The 8,956-nt window shown below is 37.0% G+C and overlaps 1 protein-coding gene across 1 annotated transcript; it reads left to right on the plus strand.

Annotated features, from left to right (window-relative positions):
* On the plus strand, window positions 1–8,956 carry AKAP5 (A kinase (PRKA) anchor protein 5). The gene is made up of 2 exons (XM_011978297.1): window positions 1–67; window positions 2,604–8,956. Exon 2 carries the CDS (start codon window positions 2,867–2,869, stop codon window positions 4,148–4,150), a length of 1,284 nt encoding a protein of 427 aa, XP_011833687.1. The 5' UTR covers window positions 1–67; window positions 2,604–2,866; the 3' UTR covers window positions 4,151–8,956.

An 8,956-nucleotide genomic window follows, 5' to 3' on the forward strand; every position in this document is an offset into this window, starting at 1 on the left:
GGCGCCGGGCCCAGCGAGCGCGCCGCCACCTTGGGAGCAGTGTTGGCCAAGGACCCCGACGTCCTACGTGAGTAAAGGCAGGGCGGGGAGCCTGCTGGAGAGGAGGGTCGGGGGCAGTGTCCGGTCAGCGGACCGCGGAGTGGGCAAGAGGCGTCCACTGGACATGGGGGATGTGAGCCCCCTGAGGTGCTGGGAGTAAGAACGCGGGAGGTCGCTTGTCCGCAGGAATCCGCGGCCAGGACGACCCTCATCAGGTCTGCCCACCTATCACCTTCGCGTTACAGCTTGTCTTAGAAGCATGGGTTGCCGGTGGCTTTTTTCCTTCTTTATCCCTCTTTGCGAAATGTGATTCTGGGTTTCTGGCCATTACATTATAATTCTGCAGACAGCTTGAAGCTGGGTTATCTGTTCCACGCCCCCGGCATTTTCCTTTTTGAGTACTTTATCCTGCGCTCTGTCTCCTGCCATAAGGGGCGTCAAGCCAGAATTCGAGATTCCTTCCTCCAGGAGGAAGCTTCGTGGTCCATATCTGGTGCTGGGAAAGATGCATTGCTTTCCTCGGGTAGTGGATGTTCTTTGCTGCTCAAGGGAAAAAGGAAAGAGAGTGTTTTCTGTGACATGAGACTTGAAATTCTATCAGGAAATGAGCACAGGGACTTTTAAGATTTCCTGAGGCGATAAAGCTACCCTTGCTGGTTAAGAGCGAATCCTTTGCAGTCTGACATTGTGCAAAGTTTTAATGTCTACAGACTGCATTATTTTCCCCCTTCAGTTAAGTTTCTGTTTGGGCATTCGTTTTATTTCTAGTGTGTGAGACACATTCAAGTGAGCTTCTCAAACCATTGTCTTTGCGCAATCCACGTTAGTTTCAAATGATACACTCCTGAACATCTCATTTCAATATTTCTATTATGTGGTAATACAGCCTCTGCTTAACAAAAGTACTCAGGTGTTGAAAACTCACAAGAGGTGAGAAGATTTAAACAGAGTTATCAGCTGAGGTTCTAGTGCTCACTGAAACATAAATGTGAGGAGAAACACTGTCAAATGTTCATATTTTAGTTCCGTCATTGTTCTAGAATGACTTTATCTTTCTGTTAGAGGCATACAGTATGAAACACCCAACCTAAGAGAATATTTACTTAGATCATAAACTGATTTTCAGGGTTCCAGTTCTTTCTACAGTTCATAAAATTATGGGTTACCCAAATGAAACTTCAGTGAAGGATTTACATAAAAACAATATAAAGAATGAGTCCCTTTGCTTATTTTAGGGCATCCACCCACTAAAATTCATAGGATCTTTGTTAGATAATCACTTCCCATTTCCATTCTTTGGTGCCATCGTACCATTCTGAGGATTAAATTTTCAATACACCTTTGTATTATCTAACAGTTTGCCAATTGCATAGTTTATCAACCTATTTTTGGCTGTTAAATTAGTTCCTGAACCAAAAAAACAAAATATAAAGAATTTCAAAAGCTTGGTTTTCAAATAACAAGAACTCAGACTACTCTTGGTTCAATTATGAGTTGATAAGTGCCTTATGATTAAATGACCATTAATCAATTTTTAAATTTTTTTACTAATGAATATACTGCAGATTAGTATCCCCAAACAATCCATTTTCTGATGAAACTCTTAAAGCCCAGTTTCAGAACATAAGCTTTAAGCAACAAGCAATCTTGTGTTTAATCTGAGCTCTGTTACAGCTCTGCCCTAATCTCAGCCAAATTGCTTCATCTGTAGATGGTGATACCACCATCTTTGTAATATTGTGGTGAGGATTACAGATGTATGTAAAAGTGTGTGCACCGCCTAATACCCAAGAATTGCTCAATAAATGTCAGTTATTGTTACTCTTACTGACCTCCAACTATGTGCAGATTATGGTGGAAACATGTGATACAGCAAATACAGTACCTAAATGAAAATGTCAAAATTATACAACTAATTTAAGAGTGGGAAATGACAGTAATGCTAAATTTTCCTAAGAATATGTATGAAAAGTAGCACTTCCTTGATGGAACATACATTTTTAGAACAGAAACCTTATGTTATAATGGAAAAACTAGAGAGTCAAAGTCTCTAGTTCTAACTCTGGCTATGACCTTATCTAGCTGCATGGCTTTTAACAAGACAATTGCTCCCCTCTGGAGTTCAGTTTTGTCATCTGGCTGGATTTGAGTAATCTCAAATAATCTCTAACGTCCTTTGCAGCTTTAAAATTATTTATTGAGTGTGATAAAAAAATACATTAGCTTGTTTTTCATCCTGCACTTCATTTTTTGTTCTTCCTGTTGTTTGCTTAATTTGCACTTTAGAGCCATAAGCAATTCACACAGACAACACAACTAAAGAACTAATAATATCAGACTTGCAGGGTAATCCAAAATGAAGTTTCAACAAAGAGGATAAAACAATAGAATCACATTGAACTCTTTAATAGGGCCAAAGTAAACCCCAACGTTTATTCTCCAGTCATTTCATTATTATATGGAAAATATGCCTGGTAGAATCTTATACATTCAGCTGAAATAGTCTCCATAGAAAATAATAGGCTCATAGTGAAATAAAATACCACTTTCTTTTCTCTCATCAGGTTGATCTTTAAATAAAGCAAAAATTTATTCAAGAAAGGACTTTCATCAAGAAATTAAAGAGAGAAATTACAAGCAATAGAGAAACTGGGCATTTCTATACTAGAGAAACCACCTAAAACAACTGTATGGAGTAAGATGAAAGGTATGAATATGCCTGGATGAAATTTTACCTAGTGTGACATTTTTGCCCATCTTTTTGTCACAAAAGGCTGCTAAGGAAGAGAGAATATCGTTTTCTAGAGAGTAAGAGTACAGTGTAAAAATGGAAACCACAGTTTCAGAAATTCATGTAGAAAACAAGGATGAGAAGAGATCAGCAGAAGGTAGTCCTGGGGCTGAAAGACAGAAGGAAAAGGCATCCATGCTTTGCTTCAAGAGAAGAAAGAAAGCAGCTAAAGCACTGAAGCCCAAAGTTGGCTCTGAAGCTGCTGATGTGGCAAGGAAGTGTCCCCAAGAAGCAGGAGCTTCTGATCAGCCAGAGCCCCCACGGGGGGCCTGGGCCTCACTCAAACGTCTTGTAACACGCAGGAAAAGGTCAGAGTCTTCAAAGCAGCAAAAGTCATTGGAGGCTGAAGTGCAACCTGCAGTAAATGCTGAGGATGCTGATCTTTCTAAGAAAAAGGCAAAATCTAGACTTAAGATTCCCTGCATAAAATTCCCAAGAGGGCCAAAAAGGAGTAATCATTCCAAAATTATAGAAGACTCAGACTGCAGCATCAAAGTCCAGGAAGAAGCTGAAATTTTGGATATACAAACACAGACCCCATTGAATGATCAGGCAACAAAGGCTAAGTCAACCCAGGATCTAAGTGAAGGCATCTCACGGAAAGATGGTGATAAAGTCTGTGAATCAAATGTGAGCAATAGCATAACTTCTGGAGAGAAAGTGATTTCAGTAGAACTTGGATTAGATGATGGGCATTCTGCTATTCAAACGGAAACTCTAATCCTTGAAGAAATTGAAACGGTCAAGGAAAAACAAGATGTTCAACCCCAGCAAGCAGGCCCACTTGAAACTTCAGAAACAGACCATCAGCAAACAGTACTTTCTGATGTTCCACCTTTACCTGCAATCCCAGCTCAACAAATTATGGAAGAAGCCAGTAACAATATCCTAAAAAGTGCACCAAATGGGAAAGACTATGAAAGTAGAGAGATTGTGGCTGAAGAAACTAAGCCAAAAGATACTGAATTGAGCCAAGAATCAGATTTTAAAGAAAATGGGATCACTGAAGAGAAGTCCAAATTAGAAGAAAGCAAACGAATAGAGCCAATTGCTATTATTATTACAGACACTGAAATCAGTGAATTTGATGTTAAGAAATCAAAAAATGTCCCTAAGCAATTCTTAATTTCAACTGAAAATGAGCAAGTAGGGGTTTTTGCTAATGATAATGGTTTTGAGGATAGAACTTCAGAACAATATGAAACACTCTTAATTGAAACAGCCTCTTCTCTTGTCAAGAATGCTATTCAGTTGTCAGTAGAACAGCTGGTTAATGAAATGGCCTCTGATGACAATAAAATAAACAATCTTCTACAGTGACTTACTCTCCAGAGTCATGGCAGGAAAAACAAGCTTAATGAAGAATTCTTTTATACATTTGTGGCATTTCTTACTCAGTAACAAATGAGAGATTTATCATCTCTAGAACTTAAAAGGTACAATTCCAGCGCAGAAGTGCTAAAGATTAAGTCAAGTTTATAAAACTCTACCACTGAAATGCAGTCACTTCTGGATTGGAGGAAGTCAGCACAGATTGCAGTATAAAGTGACATAACATACAGGGAGTTGCTAAAACGGCATATGGAGATTGGAGTGCTTTGGGGGAGGAAGATGTATTTATTGAGCACTTATGGTATGCCATAAGCTTTTTAATGACCTCTGATATAACAAAGTCTGGTTTCCTTTTGATAATTCAGCTGTGTATAGGCTAACATCACATTGAGTTTTTAAAAACTTATTTTTACAGTGCACATATATGTTGTTTAAAATGGTGAATAAGGTGAGCTACTTTTGTGAATGTGATTTGTAATTGTTACATTCCTAAGCAGTAGGCTTAACTGAAAAAATACATTGCATTTTCCCAATTTCAGCAGATAGTGTGCAGAATACGCATATTGAAATTAAACGTGAGTGGTTTTCTAGTCTTAAGTCCCTTATAAGAGCTATTTGGCCGGGTGTGGTGGCTCACACCTATAATCCCAGCACTTTGGAGGCCAAGGAGGGTGTATCAGCTAAGATCAGGAGTTTGAGACCAGCCTGGCCAATGTGGTGAAACCCCGTCTCTACTGAAAATACAAAAATTAGCTGCGCGTGGTGGCGTGCGCCTGTAATCCCAGCTACTTGGGAGGCTGAGGCAGGAGAATTGCTTGAACCCGAAAGGTGGAGGTTGCAGTGAGCCAAAATTGCACCACTGCACTCCAGTCTGGGCACCAGAGCAAGACTCCATCTCAAAAAAAAAAAAAAAAAAAAAAAGGAGAACCATTCACAAATCCTTCAATCAGGCAAACTGTTACTAAGTGCAAAAGTGTAGAAACAAGGAGTGGGTTTTTCCCTCTCTTCTTTCTGCCTCAACAGATCTGTATATATCCATTTCTGCATGGATTTATCTGTGAAAAGTTAAAAAACGAAACAGCAAAAACAAAACAAGGGGAATATTATTCTTCATCCAGGAGAAGGGAAAATTCCCAATTAAATTATCATAGGTAATATAGGATTCATCTTGCAGAATTACTTCTTTAAGGGCCATATTCATCAACCTCTCTCCAAAGAGGCAAGAGTAGATTCAAAGCCAGGCTGGTAGTAATGGTCCTGGAAAATCCTAATAATCTAGTGCAAATATTATTTATTTTTGGCCAAAAATGAGCCATGAATATGGGTGAATAGAAAGTGAAAAGTTAAAGCACATTATAATTTAAATGTCAATATTACTTCCTGTCTGTGTGTTGAGAGAAACCAGTAAAAATCATTTTACATGGATATTGAAAATTAACTTTTTCATCACTATTTTCCTTTCTTTTCTTTTTTTGAGACAGCGTCTTGCTGTCACCCAGGCTGGAGTGCAGTGGCGCGATCTCGGCTCACTGCAAGCTCCACCTTCTGGGTTGACATTCTCCTGCCTCAGCCTCCCAAGTAGCTGGGACTACAGGCGCCTACTACCACGCTAGGCTAATTTTTTGTATTTTTAATAGAGACGGGGTTTCACCCTGTTAGCCAGGATGGTCTCGATCTCCTGACCTCGTGATCCTCCCGCCTCGGCCTCCCAAAGTGCTGGGATTACAGGCGTGAGCCACTGCACCCGGCCTTCATCACTATTTTCAATCCAGATATACTTTACAAAAATGAGAAGGGCTTATTTGCATTTTTATTTACATATTGAAAGGGAAGCATCTGATCTCATCAATGATTGCCATATTTTTTGAAAAAGTAATCCTATTTCAATCTTTCCTTGTGTGAAATGGCCATAATACCACAATGCACTTCCCTACCTCACAGGTTAGGATTCAAAGTGTGTATTCCCCCATTGTGTAAATTGAGTGATTGTGTTACTACTTGAAACAGATGAAGTAATAAAGATGAAGTACGAGATGTAAGGTATTTGTTCAAGAGCTCCATGTGGAGGAAAGAATGCAAATTAGATGATTTTAAATGATCTGGGTGAATTCTTGCATTGTGTATGGATTGCATATAGAAAGTATTTGCTATTTTGTCCTACAGAATCAGCTTCGTTTCTTTCTGTAAATACATATTGAGACCTCTATCAAAAGAAACTAATCTTTGAAATTGAACCAAATCATGGATATTATTAGCAAGATTCTTTGCTGAAGTGCAAAAATATTTCCCCCAGATTTTCCTACCTTCACGCTTATAATCTTGGGTGGGGGGGGAATCCTTCAATTTAGCAAGATGAAAAGTGTGTCATTCAAAACACATGGCCCAAGAAGTCAATTTTTTTTAATTGTACAACCTTTGAACATAAAAAAAAAAAAAAAGACGAAGTCATCTTCTCTGAAAACACTATTTAACTCACTATATATGGTGCTAATGGACTTGGACAGCTACCAACTATCATATTTAAAAGTGAACAATTTAAAAAACCTGACTAAGGTTGGTGCATTTTACAGTGTATTGAAGAATCCTGTCCTCATTTACTGCAAGGATGCCTCCAAGCCAATACACTTGCATTGTAAATGTTTAATAATCTCATGAACAAGCAAAAAGTATAGCACTTACCGTTACTGAAAATATTTTGGGGGATTTTAAAAAAAACAGATAAATGGTAAATATGTGTATTGAATTTTTTGGTTAAGAAAGTAAAATTTTATCTAATGCTAGGTTTTTACTTTTTTCACTGTGGTTTAATATATATTTTTGTTTAGAATGTATTGATTGTTTTTATGATGAGATGTATATTTTACTTGCATTCATTCTTAAGTGGTTTCTGTTTTTCTATTGAGAATAGCTGTTGAATTAAGTACGATTTCAGTTAGAAAAAGGAAATCAGAAATTAACTGGTCTCAATCAGATTATATGTGCTACATGGCCAAATCCTATTACAGTGAATTCTAAGGTGATTCAAATTGTTTGTTATAGAAATATGCAGAAATCAGATGGCTTCAAAGTCATAAAATATTTTTCTTGTAATAGTATTTAAGCAATTTGACCTTATATGCAAACATTAAGTGAATATAAATAGGTTCTGGTTCAATTCATGTCCATTTAATGACATTAAAATAATTATTAGGAACACCACATGAATTTTCATTTACATTTGCTGTGGTATAAATTCTGCTTTTAATGAATGTTTATTTATTTATTAGCCATAATTAAGTTTCTCTTTGAACCCAGAATTTTACAAGGCTGAGGGTTGGGGATGGGGATTATTGGATACGTGTTAACTTTTTCAGCATATTATCATACCTCTTTTAAGAGTCAAGTATTATTCACTTTGCTTCTTACAACCCAGAGAAGGTGAAAATTCTCCTCTATTTTATGTAGCACTATTCACTTGACATTTTTTCAAAGCACTTTATAGGATATAAAAATAGTACCCTAAGTAAAGGTAGCAGAAAACAAAAGAACTTTCAAACAGAAATTATGTTCCCTGCCACCTCCTCCACCTCAAAGAATAATAAGCATGTGGCACAAAATGGAGTTCTTCAGAAAAGCTGTCTGCATAATTTTCCTTCAAGGTAATGTGTTTGACAGCATGAAGTTTGTGATGATCTTACTTGGTCTACTATTTAGTGGAGTCTTAGAATCTCTTTTATTTACTTCTGAGACGTTGTTATTTCACCAGTATATGTGAACAGGCTTGCTACAGGCATTAAAGATATGGATCATGAGGGCACCAAATTGGCTTCTGTATGCAATCCAGCATTAACTTCATCCATAAATTTCTAACTTCAAGTTGCCTTATTTTTTACAGTTAAGGATGTTTTTAGAAGTTTACAACAGAATTTTAAAAATAATTGTCAGGCTTTAGAATCCCATTGTTTGAAAAGATCCTTTTAATGTCAACTTTATTGAAATATGTAGTCTACTTTCTAATTTCATCTGATACTCAATACAGCAGGATTTGATTTTTCTGCCTGCCATTTCTGCATTAAAAAAAAAATCCTCATTTAGGATTTAGAGTTATTTAGGTTCAAATTCCTATGATGTTTTATTGGGTAACATGAAGTCTCTTATACATAATTCAAAATTTCAATCCATGATATATTTTATGGTACATTTTTGAAAAGAAAATTTGTAATGCTCCTTAGTTACAAAAATTAGAAGGAAGCTACATAAAATGCAGGTGTCCTAATTAAATTAAATTTAATTCAACACACGTATTAGGCAAAACTCATACCTAACACTATTTGATAAGGGGGACAGGCTCCCTGCTCTCCAAGAGCTCAACCTAGGGAGCAGTGACAACAGAAACTGGGTTGGGGTTAAGGCAAAGAGCCATAGATAATGCTGCAACATGAGTGACATAGACGGGAGCACACAGAGACAGCAATTAATTTTGGTATGGGGAAGGTGGTGATCTGAATACAGCAGCAGTTTGAAAGTGTTCCATTTTTAAATAAACAGTATGCTCATTTTTTGATTTGTGACTAGGTGTAGAAAAAAGCCTGCATAGTGTTACATATTTATAGTAGTTCTTTGTAAAAACGTTAAGTGGATGAGCTATTATGAGCTATTATGAAAGTAAAAGTTTCAATTTTTTCTCATTAAAATTAGTACTAAATTACTGTGGATCAGATGATAATATTAAATAATACTCTGTAGAAAAAACGTTTCAAGTTGAATTAATTTATGTACTGATTATTAATACAGAATAAATGTTATATTGACTCA

This window comes from Mandrillus leucophaeus, unplaced genomic scaffold (genome assembly GCF_000951045.1).
Source record: "Mandrillus leucophaeus isolate KB7577 unplaced genomic scaffold, Mleu.le_1.0 Scaffold192, whole genome shotgun sequence".
Classification (NCBI taxonomy): domain Eukaryota; kingdom Metazoa; phylum Chordata; class Mammalia; order Primates; family Cercopithecidae; genus Mandrillus; species Mandrillus leucophaeus.